Below are 12,818 nucleotides of genomic sequence, written 5' to 3' on the forward strand. Positions count from 1 at the left end.
AGGCTCACCTCAAAGCTCAGAACTCAGTGGCTGCATGTCAGGCGGGCACTGCACCATGTCGACCACCCCAGAGACCTCCTATCGCCATCACCACGGAGCTACCAGGCATCTCCAAGCGGCGATCACCGACCTGCGCATTGCAGCAGACGGCGGCCTCACTCCACCACGAGGACCTTGAGGGCCATCTGCAGGTGTTCGTCGATGGCTCCGTGGTCCCCGACACAGGCTCGTCGACGGCGGCGTGCATCATACCTGCCCTGCAGAAGAGTAGGCAGTGTCGCCTTCCAGCCCATGCGAGCTCCACAGCAGCGGAGGTAGCAGGCCTCCACCTTGCTGTCGACCTGCTCACAGAGGAACCCCCAGAGACTCCAGCAGCAATCTTCTGCGACTCCAAGGCAGCCCTCTTGAGCCTGCAGAGGCCAGAGAGGGCGAGCCTGGGGGTCGCCCTCCTCTCAACGCGACTGGCGGCACTACAGGATGCAGGTTGCCCGGTGTCCCTGCACTGGATCCCTGCTCAGGTAGGCATCCGGGCAACGAGGAGGCTGATGCCCTAGCCAAGAGTGCCCACCACGGTGACGTCCCCTTGAGTGCGGCAGTCACAGCCGCGGACTTCACGAGGCTCCGGCTTCAGCGGCATCTCCAGTGTCCCATCCTGACAAGCGCGTGTCCTTGGGACACCCCCCACGGCAGCTACCGCAATGCGGCCTTGCACGGAGGGAGAGTTCGCTGCTACTCCGGCTAAGAATCGGCTGTTGCTGGACAGCCGCACGACGCCATCGGCTTGGCCTCATCACCTCACCTGCCTGCGCCTCCTGTGGTGAGCCAGAGACACTGGAGCACCTCCTGCTGGCCTGCCCGACACACAACCAACCCCGTGGACTGCTCCTGCAGGAGTTCCGCCGCCTTGGACTTCCCACCACACGACAGGAGGACATCCTCTTCCCCCGTCGAAACCACCTCCCGGCCCTGCTCAGCGTAGTTGAGTACCTGGACTCGTCAGGGCTCTCAACAACTCTCTAACACCGCCAGCACACATGGATGACCTTGCGGCCATCCATGGGTGCTGGCTCCTTTCTTTACAGGCCCTCCGGCCCTGCCCCACCACCCAGCCTTGGACTGGCTGACCACACCAGGCCAGCTGCGAGCTGTCAAGGCCCTACCCTCCGGATGGCGTGACCCCGTTCCTGCCCACCGGTCTGCTTCGCCCCCGCCATGGCGACACCAACACCTTCCTCTATACCCTCCTTCTCCTCCCTCTCTCCCCTCCCCGTTGGCGCTGAGCCGTGCTCCCTCAAGGGCTGCAGAAGATAGCGCCAACCTTTCCCTTTCCCAACGAACCACCACTTAGTAGGAAGACTTCGCTTCCTTCAAGCTTCCCGCCCCTGTGTGCGCTAGCCGCCATTGCCGGCTCACCGTCGCATGCTTTCACTCGTACATATAGCGCACGGCGCGAGGCGACGATTTTATCGTCCGTGGACTTTATACGGAACCTCACGGCGACGACAAGGACCGCGCAATTTCGCCTAGAGTGTCCATATAATTGCTATCACAACAATAATAAGTAATTAATAGCGCTAGCACAGTAATAATAATAATTTTCTCTCTTGATATTAGTTTTCGCGCACCGAATACTTGGAAATTACTTGTATCAGCCACGAACGAATTCACTCGCCGTAGCAAGATGCAGATCGAACGAACTTTGTGGGACACGCCGGTGAGATGGACATGATTTGTAAAGAAAGTTTCCCGTGCTCTGTAAGCACTGCTCACAAGAGAGTATTTGATCGGTGCTCTCTCCACAACAGATCTCACCAGGAAGTGCAAAAAGGCCCCATGCTTGAGCCTCTTGCTTGGCCGAAACGAGCAATTGATGATAATTAGGCATTGGCTTATAGCCACAACGATTCTCTCGTTATCCGTGTCTTAGGAACAACAGCGCACAAGTAGACAAGGAGTGGGAAAGCACCCCGTATTTGTACGTATGACCATTCATCGTCACCGTCCATTTGTGCGCTGGGGTCAAGATATGAACGGTTACGTCTTCGGTCCACCCTTGCTGGTTTACCTGTCAATAATACCAGAATATAAGCGTGGCACGCCACGCACGCTCACGTGTAGAGCTCGCACAGATGGGGGCACGGCCGCTACATGCAACACCTTGTGCGTTGTATGTAGCGGCCGTGCATGGGGTAAGGAGGACCGGTAGGCAGCACACGGCCTCTGAGATTGCACCGGCGCACTTCTTGCTTTTCTGATCTCGGAGGTCACAAGCCGCACATAGAGGAGTTTCCAACAAAATAAACCAGTGGGGACTCTGGCAATAGAGTAAATGTTGGGGAACGATAGTGGCAAACGGAAAGGTGCCGCCATGTTGCTACTTCTCATTTTTGTAGCGCTGAAAACATTGATATTATGATGCAAAAACAAGCATTTACACGTATCATGTACGTATGGACAATGTGTAAAGTTAATTCTGTATATATTTTTCAGGAATATCCGATGGTCATTAATAAAATTTACGGTGCGTGTGCGAAAGGATGCGTTTACAGGCGCCCGAAATAGTTGGCGCCACTATACTGAGGGAGGCTCAGCGTCACGTTGATTGTGCGTGCCGCCTGAATCACATCTCGTCGTCTGAGCCTGCGCGCCTGCACAGAGTAGAAACATCGAGGCACAATTACGGTTACCGATTTCAATGCATGAGCGCTATGGGGAGCTTTATCTCTAAAGATGATCAAATTTACTCATGGGAACGCAAATCGGCCAACTACAAAAGGGATATGCACCATGACATCATCATCATCATCATCATCATCGCCAGGATCATCGTTCAGCTACCATTCGAATGATGGTTAGTACTTGGATTAGTATTATCGTGGGGCTTGTTGCTGCAAACGTTCTTGTCACGTTGTTTCATAACGGGCTACTATCTAAATCTCAACTGCACTCATATATTTGTAGACAACGAAATCAATTCAAGGGAGCGTGGAGAGCAAGAAAACCCATTTCCCCCTCTTGGCCCGTCGTGTGCTAAAAAGAATTCAGCCTAAATGCGATCAACTTAACGGAAATCGATTGAACGTTTACCTAATGAGAAAATTTCTTCGCTTCGTATGGATTCGAATAAGGAAATTGAAGCAGGCCTCTAGGTTAAGTGTGCTTTTTTTAACTGAGGGTTTGCTGAAAGGGAGTGGAGAAGAAGAGGAGGGAAAAAAGAACCAGTAGGACCACCACCATCATCATCATCAAGAGTAGAGCGCACAGTCTCCCTGAGCGTGGTTAGGTTCCACTGTCAAGTTTAATATAATAATACGTAATCATCATCAGTAGAGGGGAGCGCATTGCCAGGCGATGGCACGGGCTGTAAGGATGGACGGTAGTAGTAGAGTGTTTGTCCGGCACCATCTTTGGTATAGGTATTTTGGTATTGGTGTGGTCAATGTCGGCCCAGGGTCTATAAAAGCCTAGATTACAGGAGAATCGTCGGTTGCCTCCGCCATTTACAGTAGGAAACAAGAACTGTAGCGGTGAAATCACAGCGTCGAAAGCAGCTGCAAACTATACGTGTCTGTCTTCCGGTGAGCCTCCGGGACCTCCTTGCACCCTTGGGGCCTAAGGGCACGGCGCAGCAGACCACCATGCAGAGTGCCGCTGGAATTATAAAATGAGCACGTGGGAGCGTGAGTGGGTTTGGCTGGTGTAGGAGGACGACGAAGACGAAGACGTGTATTTGGGATTCCGGTGAGCATCTGTGCGGACATCGCAATGGTGTTTACCAGACCTGGAGATGAGGCTGACGCTCCGGTCTCGATCAACGCGGAGAGCAGCCCGGCCGGCGCCGTTCCTCTGCCACGTGATGCCGATGGAGAAGCCGGGAGCCACGAAGGAAGCACGACCGGCGAGTCGCACTCGCTTCAGCGAATGGGTGAGTGCTACCGCAAACTTCCCGTTGCTAAATCTTTAAAGACGATGCTTATGCGTTGCTGTGATGTGGCGAGTTAGGGTTAAACACATAGTGAAGATGATTATTAAGCGGAGCTGTTGGAATAAATCATCCTTCTATAATACAGAGAAACGACAGTTTGACTCGAGGAGAGGTTTGGTTGGCCAGAAAAGACTGAGGAAGGGAAGTCGAATGGTCACTCCGAACTAAGGTTGCCGTGTCAGCTTGTTATGACATCGCGGATTTCGACAGCGTCTACTGGAGCCTTGGTAATTGTTGATCGGTAAAGAAAGATTACATTGCGTTCTAAAGGAACCCTCAATTCAACCTATAGTAGATTACGAAAACCTTCTCTGCGCTAAGACGGCACAGTGCAAGGGAAAATAATTTGAAATCTGTAATGTCGCACTGGTTTACCGCCGTTAAGGATGAGGCTAACGTTCAGTTCTTCCAGTATTAATCGATCTTATTTTGCCAAATCAATTTAAAATAGTTTTGAAAACAAAATTAGCTACTGCAAACTAATTTACGTTCGCAATCAAGCTCCGGAGAGACTGAGAAACAGTTCCTATGAGTTGGAGACCAGGACAAAGATGTCTTTTATTGCGATATCAATTATATGGACACTCCAAGCCGGTTTCTGCTGTCGCCGTCGCCGTGAGGTTCCATACAAAGTCCAAGGGCGATAAAATCGCCGCCATGCGCTGTCTGCTGTATGTGCGCGTGAAAGCACGCGAGGGACGCGCGCTTTCACGGGGAGTGGGCGCACGGCGGAGAGCAAAAGCGACATTTTCCGTGGCGCGAAAGACCGTGGGGGGATGGGAGGGAGGGAAAGTGACGTTTGCTGCGGCACCAAATGCCTATCTTGTGACCGGGCGCAAGCGGAACTGAAATCTCGCAGGCGAAAGTAGGAAAGTGGGAAGACAGCGCGGGAGGGAGTGCGTGCGGCTTCTGCTTTTTCTGCTTTGCGAGAAACTTGTACTTTGCGCGGTGGCGGGCGGTCGCGCGCATCGTATCTTGAAAGCGATCTGCAACACGGTTTCTACCTTTCCGCTGTGCTTTCGACGCTCATTTTCCGTTGAAGCGATATACCGCATGAACCTTCGTACGCTGCTGCTGGCGCGCTCGCTCACGCCAGCGTTTTGACAGCGATTGTCTGCGGTCATCGAGTGTGATCTATTCATGTTTGCTTGTGCGCGCTGACACCATGCTTGTTAATTCAGTTAGTAAGTGAACGTGTCCAAGTTTATACAGCCGATAAAACTACTATCCTTACTCCGTATAGCTCTCTACTAATTTTCTATCACAATTGATGTTTCGCCTATCGGGTGAAACTGCAACATTTTTTTATTAAATCGTCATCAACATCGTCATCATCGCCGCCCCCATCACCATCTTGGTGAATTGATATATTGGTTTAGCTTGACTGTGTTTACCTGTTCCGACTCTCTTTGAACATGCATGGAAAAATGAGTAAGTGATGCAGCATACATGCTCGACAGCATTTAATACGAGTGTGCGAAAAGTACTTTCAGACCAATTCGAATACCAATCGAATAGTGTCAAAAGCGATTCGAATTGAATAATAATTTTAAAAATGCCACCAGGGAGTCGAAACGAATATTAGGTATTTTAAGTATAGTTTCTGAATAAAGTGCAGCCTTCTCACCACTAACATCAAAGTCACATATTGGTATGCACAATATTTAAACGTTTGTATAATTTGCTATCATTGCAGTGCACATTTTAAAGTCTGCTTCACTAAAAGAACCAAGAGAGCGTTTAGAACAACTTAGCAGTTTGTTCTCAAACTCAGGGCTGTTTAGAGAATACGAGGTGATGCATTGTCATATAATGCGAACAAAGGCAGCCTTGTTACCAAATAAAAATGCGTGCCGTCTAGGGCATCAATAAATAGTACCAAACAGTACCCACTGCCGAATGACCTGTTTGAACAAAGCTTTATTGCAAGTAATCGTGTTTAATCGGAAAATCTTGGTTGTCTGAGCGATAAAGCATGTCTTTAGTACTGTATGTTACTATTTATGTTCCCTGTATACGGGAAGAAAGTTATCGTAATTTCGCTTAAATTTGGTGATTGATCGTGTACACTCAACGACGTGAATTATTCGACAGCCATTCACAAAAAAGCATTGGGATTTTCGAATAGTTACTATTCCATTCGAACTCCATTCGAGTGGTGACTATTCGATTCGAACACCGAATCGATTCGTTGTTCAAAAGTTTCGAACTTTCGCACACCCCTGACATTTGACGATGCTTGCTGGCGGTTTTTGCAGACGCGGCCCCTCCCTCGACGGAACGCTTGATGGACGCATCCTACCCTCCGGCGCCAGGCGAGCACGACCTGGGCACTGCGCAGGCCATGCTCAGCTTCGTGCTCATCGTGGTCACGGTCACCGTGGCCTGCGTCCTCGTCATACTGGTCACCCGATACAGCAAAGATCACCGCGCGGCTTTCCGCGTTGAGGCGCATCGCTCGCCGCCCAGCAAGACCAGCTGGCCACCGATAATACGTCATTGAATTGTCAATACAACACGCAACATTCGGCGGCATTCCGCTTAACCCATTTGCCATATTCGGTGTCCCCGTGGCTCGAGTTGTCGATCAATTCACTCCTCGTTGTGCGATCTGCTAGCCTCTTGGTTAACTTAGATGACACAGCAACCACCGTTGGTACCGGATTCGATCCCCAGACCAGGGCGAATTTTCCTTCAACTGCTAAGCTTTCTTTGTGAGAAACCGGTATGTGTTTCTTTTGCAGCTGCGTGCTAAACTCGGGTGGATGACAATTTTAATTCCTTTCGTGTGACATTCTGTGCAATTAGGCTCTTGCGAAGATGCGGAAGCACTTTGGGAAGCAGTTGTCATCAAATACGTTACTATAGTTACTAAACTGAATCGCCCACAAAATGGTTATTTCATTGCTTGCGTGTCCGGCGTGTAGGCGAGCTTTAAGCTCTTTTGAGTGCGTGTGTGCACGGTACACCGAAAAGGCACCCACCATAAAGGAGCGTTGAGTTACTGTGTAAATACAGGAAATCTAGAAAAGCATAGCAGATAAGAGTGAGCCTATATTCGCCATCACTTCGGTTACTGTACGGAAAATTTTGAGTGACGACTGAGAATGCGACACATTTACATAATCTTACGCTGTCATCGACAGATAGAGTTCGGGACTCTGGCGTTTGGAGGAGGTGATAAAAACTTTATCTACGTGGCGTCATTGGTGTATCCTTGGTAAGAGTGTACATATACATCCTTCATCGTCTATTCTCCTGTTCACAGTTTCTGTCCGTATTCACTGTAGCAGTGTATTCTAATGAATTTTTATTCGTTTCAACATAGAGAGCACTTGGCTGTTCCTTTTAAGGTACGCCATTAGAGCCCGTACCGAGTTTCGACACGAGAACGAGAAGCCATATAGCAACAAGTTTATGAAATGCTGTGCGACAGAATTATCCAGTCGTCGAACAGTCCGTGGGCGTCTTCTGTGGTCTTCTAAAAGAAGAAGAAGGGTGGAACTCTGGGGTTTTGAATCGTTTATTGTCGCTTGAACAAAGTCACGAAAACGGACGTATGCCCTCTCGCACGGATTGACGACGCGCTGGCCAGGCTCTGCAATGATAAGTATTTTTCGTGGATGGATCTTAAGACATGGTTATTGGCAAATTGAAGTTGACGAAAGGGACCGAGAGAAGACAGCGTTTATCCCAGCCGGACGGCGTCTTCGAGTTCAATGGCATGCCATTCGGGGTTTTCTTAGCAGCTGCAATGTTTCAGCATGTTGTGGACAAGATGTCTGCTTGAAGTAGCAGACCTGTCTTGTCTACTTGGCTGACGTCGCCATTTATTACCGAAAGTTTGGCGATCACGTCAGCTGGCTTGGAACCATTGTTGAGGCAATGAAATCATGTGGACTCATCCTGAAACCGGAAAAGTGCTGCTTCGCTTACGAAGAGCTTCTGTTCTGGGGTCACGTAATCAGTAAAGTTGGAGTCCGTCCTGGGGGGTATTCTGTAAGTGTCCCCCTACTGGACTGTCCATTTCGGCCGCCGCTCACCATGGCTGGAGCTCAGCCATGCAGCGAGAAGGAAACTGACTCTGCGCGCCTGTTTCCTCGTCGCTAGTCCCCACTACAACCAATCAGCACTTGAGCCACAAGCCAAAATTGACGTCTCCTTTAGGTGAACATTTAGAGAATACACCTCCAGATCCGCAGAAGACCGCTGCCATCGCTAACTTCCCACAGCCCGCCGAAAAGAAATGAGCGCGCAGATTTCTTTGGTCTGTGCGCCTATACTACGGGCGCTTAGTCAAAGACTATTCCCGCATCGCCGAGCCCACTGGCTCACCTCATGAATTCATACTTCGACTTCAATTGGAAAACACAGCAGATCGAAGCAATTCAAGAACCGAAATAACTCTTGTAGTCGCCACTGGCACCTCCACACTTCGATGAAGATGCCAATCCCGAAATTCATACCGCTACAAGTAGCGTAGGCCGCCTCGGCGACAAAGGAAAGACGGACTTGAAAAGGTTATAGCATACGCTGGCCGCTCGCTGTCGAAAGCCGAAGCCAATTATTCTATGTATGTATACGACGGAAAAGGAATCCCCTAAATATCGTTTGGGCTACTGCAAAATTTTGGCCTTACCTACATGATAGGCCTTTTAAAGTCGAAAGCGACTACCGCACATTGCGTTGGCGGGCCAAAATAAAGGGCCCTTGAGGCCGCCTTTCACGATGGAGCCTCAGGTTGCCAGGATATGATATCACCGAATCTGCAATTCCGGACGGAAACACTCTGATGCCGACTGCCTGTCTCGCGACCCCATCAACCCGCCGCCGAAGGACGATCAAGGCGAGAGGCCACCTTCTTGGGAACAATAAGCGCTGACGATATCGCCGAACAGCTGCGAGTACACCCGGAGCTAAAAGTAGCCATCCTGAGTGCTTGGAAGACAAGACAGACCTAGTCGTAAGCACATGTAGGCGCCGATTTTCTTCGTTTTCCTTGAGAAGTGACGTGCTTCTATTCTACTTCGCTGCTGGTGTAAATTTTCGGCAGTGGCGTAATCGTGTTGCTACCTAAAATTTACACCAGCGAAGTTACACTTGGTTACTGCAATATTAGCTGTTTTCGTCTGTTTGATCTCTGCGCCACCAGGTGGCAGCACCATACAGGCCGCTCACATTTACGGTTCCGCCAACACGCCCCAACGCCCGGTCCACCCGCGTTTACCCGATTACCGGACAAGCTAAACCTCTCTAATGACTCACACTCCGGCGCTGGCTAGCCGCCGCTGGAGCCGGAGTTTTAGCATTACATCGCCGGCGCAGGCTAGCGTATACAAGCTTCGCTTGAAAAGAAGCTACAGAGACGAGCATTATAAATGCAAAGCCATTGATAGTAAAATGCACTCAAAGCGCGAATGTAAAACACAAAGGAGAGTTATCAACAATATCTTTATTAATAATTAGTCACCAAGTACCTACGAGCATTCCTGATGACAGACTTCGAACACTGCGCCGTATTGCCAGGATCCTGAGTCGATCATTCTTCAATCTTCTGTGGCCACTTGTGGTAGCAACATTGGTGTTGGGTTTAATGACTTCTGCCAGAAGTACATTGCTGCACGGACAGTCGCTTCACCACTGGTCACCACCTTCGTATTTTCGCCAAGCGATGGCTCTTACCGCTACCGGGGATTGGCCAAGAAGCAGACCACGAAGCCGGCAGCGCGAAAGTGTTGACTACTTCACCCATTTTCAGTTGTCGTTGCTCTTCGGGGAGAGCACAATTATTCTAACTAGCAATAGTTGTCGAAGTCACTGCCGATAACTGTCCGTCTCCATCGATGGCGCCATACCGGATTCTATCTACAGGGCTCACAAAAACACACACCTAACCTAGCCCTTAAGGCCGTATCCGCCGTACTTAAGACCACCGCCGTATCCGAGTCCACCTCCATATCCAAGGCCACCGCCGTATCCACCGCCGTATCCACCACCGAAGCCGAGCCCTCCGCCGACGCCTCCGAGACCACTGTGAGCCACGATGGCACCTCCGCCGTGCACCTTATTCACATGGTGCACCGTCCTGATCAGGAACGCCGGTCCGGCCACGGCCTTGGAGAATCCTGGACCTCCTCTCAGCAAGGTCACGCTACTTCCCACGCCAACTCCTCCAGCTCCAAGACCTCCGCCGTAGCCTAAGCCGCCTCCATAGCCCAGTCCATAGCCTCCTCCGTATCCAACTCCCAGACCACCGGCCATGGCACACACCACCAGAGAGGAGCCTACGATGAAGATTGCCTGTGACGAGCACGGCAGCGAGCAAGTGAAGTCATCGTTGGTGACAAAGACAGCACCCGCGCAATATTTCGAGACGAAATATTCATTCTGGTGAAACTACAGAGAAACCAATTTCGAGACACGTTCATAAAATGTACAGTCATCTGAAAGCGCAAATGAAGACAAGTCAAACACGCCCTACAAGTAGGGTGTGTTTCTACAGCTTTGTTTTTTCGGACACCTCGTTCGAATGACGTATATGTAAAGTGGTCTTCTGCGTATGGAAGGCTCGTATCAGTACGTTCGGCAAGCAACCGTGGAGCTGTTTGAGAAATAGATGGAAATTTGTTGAAATGCGGTGATATGCGAATGTAGATAAAACATAAAATCAGTACTCAAGGAATGATTGCTCTAGATGTGTCTCTGCCTCTGTGTGCTGTCGATGTATGTTTAGTAACAAGGAAGTATGCGTGCACAGTTTCCCATTCTATCAAAATTTTACGAATGCCTCGTGTAAAATGGCACACTGTCATACTCGTTCCCTATTGTGACATGGCGCGCTTACATTCTGAGCATTCTGCTTGCCAACCATTTCTTATGAGATGAAAGAGAATAAATCATTTCGAGATCCCGAAATGATAATCGCGACCAAAAGGTTGCATACTGTTCACCACCTTCATATTTTCGTTTATCGCCTAAACCTGTAGTCTCGGCCTCGTAAAACGTCATTCGACAGTGAGCCTTACTAAATGGCCTCGTAGTTTTTCACTTCTGCAAACGTTTAGTGACGCTTAAATACGCTTTAAATGCGTCTACTCTGGGCTTCAGAATAATTTCCTTTTACAAAATGCCGCTAGCGCGACTGTCATTCGTGACAGGCAAACGCTGTGTTCATTTGACTAACACTCAACGTTGATCAGAAATGCCATTGACGCAGTGATGTACAAACTCCCACTATGCGTATGTTTTTCAGGCACAGCGTACGTTCCTAGGCACTGATTGACGAAATTCATTGGCACTCCAGTTACTTCTCAGAAAACACTGTTTCATGCATTAAAGCACAAAAGTAACTGGACGTAGTCCAGCGAATTCGTTCCAAGTGGATACGCCTAGCGAACTCACCGGCTATAATTGATAGATTTAACAATATGCCGTAAGGTAATTAACTAGAAAGTTAATTAGCATAACTATGGCATTTATTTAATGAAACATTCTGATTTCACTAATGGCCGCCTCGTCGAGTAATTTAGATCAAAGGGTTGAATTGTGCTATCTGCCACAGGTAATTTAAAAAAAATTAGGACCTTCTAAAAAAAATACAGCCGGTGTAAACAATTCGGAGCACAGGATATGGGCCGACTGCGGCTTTGCCTAGTAGATAACTTGGGTGACTGCGTATCTGCCAGTGGACATTTATGTGCCTTAGTTGACAACTTAGGCAATGCGCATGCGCAAATGGGTACGTGCCCCTCATTGACCAACGCCGCCCAATCTACCTGGCACTGAGCGCAAGGGATATGAAGCCTTAAGTCTACGCAGACATGTGTTCTGTTTCCCTCTGCATGAGTGGTTCCCTTGAGAAGCATCATTATACATCGCTTTCAACCTCATGAGGCATACACCTAAAAGGTACAGGCGTTGAGGCTATGCTCATGTCATCCGCTAGTGCTGCAGCATCGCCAACTCAAACAAGCTTCGCGTCATTCAGATTCCAACATTGCGTCAAACCTGCGTGTCTTTTTGCATGTGTATGACCTCTAAAGGTTTGCCTCTGGTCAGCCAACAAACGGCCGGGCCACCTCTTCATAACCGCTGTCGCGCATCAAGTGCTTTGACAATACGGATCCTAGTTTTCTTTCGACATAAGCATCAGTGCACGAAGCTTTGTTGCAGGTATGCGTCAGCTCAAACAGCTAGCATGCGTGGTGGGGCCGAAATCAAAGAGCAGCCAGTCTTACCAGGGAGTTCATGGTGAGAAGGCTGCGTTATCCACTGGTCCCGGAGAACTGTGCTCTGGCGTGGTCATAGCGCTCGCTTATATACTCGCAAGCCCTTTCCGGTGTTTTGCGGTTTGTGTTACGCCACCGTGGCATATCCGCTAACGAAGCTAGGTCAGTCTTACTTACCGCCTGGAATGCCGAAACCGAAATCCCCACTTTCGCCCGCGTAAACACCTTAGTGAAATAAAAGAAAATAATTTGCAGAATGCCCCAGAGGACCACTGATGCGGGCTGATTAGCCGGCCTAACTTCCAAGCAGCTATTTTACGACTCGCGCGTTCGGTGGCAGTACACCGGGTGCTTCGAGGCGTATACCGCTTCCGCCTACCAAAAAAAAAAAAAAATTATAGGCGTTCCTACAACTACGAGGATGCCGCGTGCGGTTAGTCCTCGTTGTATGCGCAGTTAATTATTGCGTGTTTTAACGCGATAGCGTTAAGTGTCCCGTGTCGCAAAAAATCCGGCGTTGACGTCGGCGTCGGCGTAAGCATCGGCGTCTGGCGGAAATAATCATGCCAAACCACATCATCCCGAACCACCCCGACCGGGCGGGC

General features: G+C 49.6%; 1 protein-coding gene across 1 annotated transcript; it reads right to left on the minus strand.

The window, feature by feature from the left end:
- Nucleotides 1-9,542: 9,542 nt before the first annotated feature.
- Nucleotides 9,543-12,256, minus strand: LOC125940104 (acanthoscurrin-1-like). The gene is made up of 2 exons (XM_049655779.1): nt 12,223-12,256; nt 9,543-10,285 (listed from the first exon to the last, which is right to left on the minus strand). Exons 1-2 carry the CDS (start codon nt 12,232-12,234, stop codon nt 9,881-9,883), a joined length of 417 nt encoding a protein of 138 aa, XP_049511736.1. The 5' UTR covers nt 12,235-12,256; the 3' UTR covers nt 9,543-9,880.
- Nucleotides 12,257-12,818: the final 562 nt, after the last annotated feature.

This window comes from Dermacentor silvarum, chromosome 9, assembly GCF_013339745.2.
Source record: "Dermacentor silvarum isolate Dsil-2018 chromosome 9, BIME_Dsil_1.4, whole genome shotgun sequence".
In the NCBI taxonomy this organism is placed as follows: Eukaryota; Metazoa; Arthropoda; class Arachnida; order Ixodida; family Ixodidae; genus Dermacentor; species Dermacentor silvarum.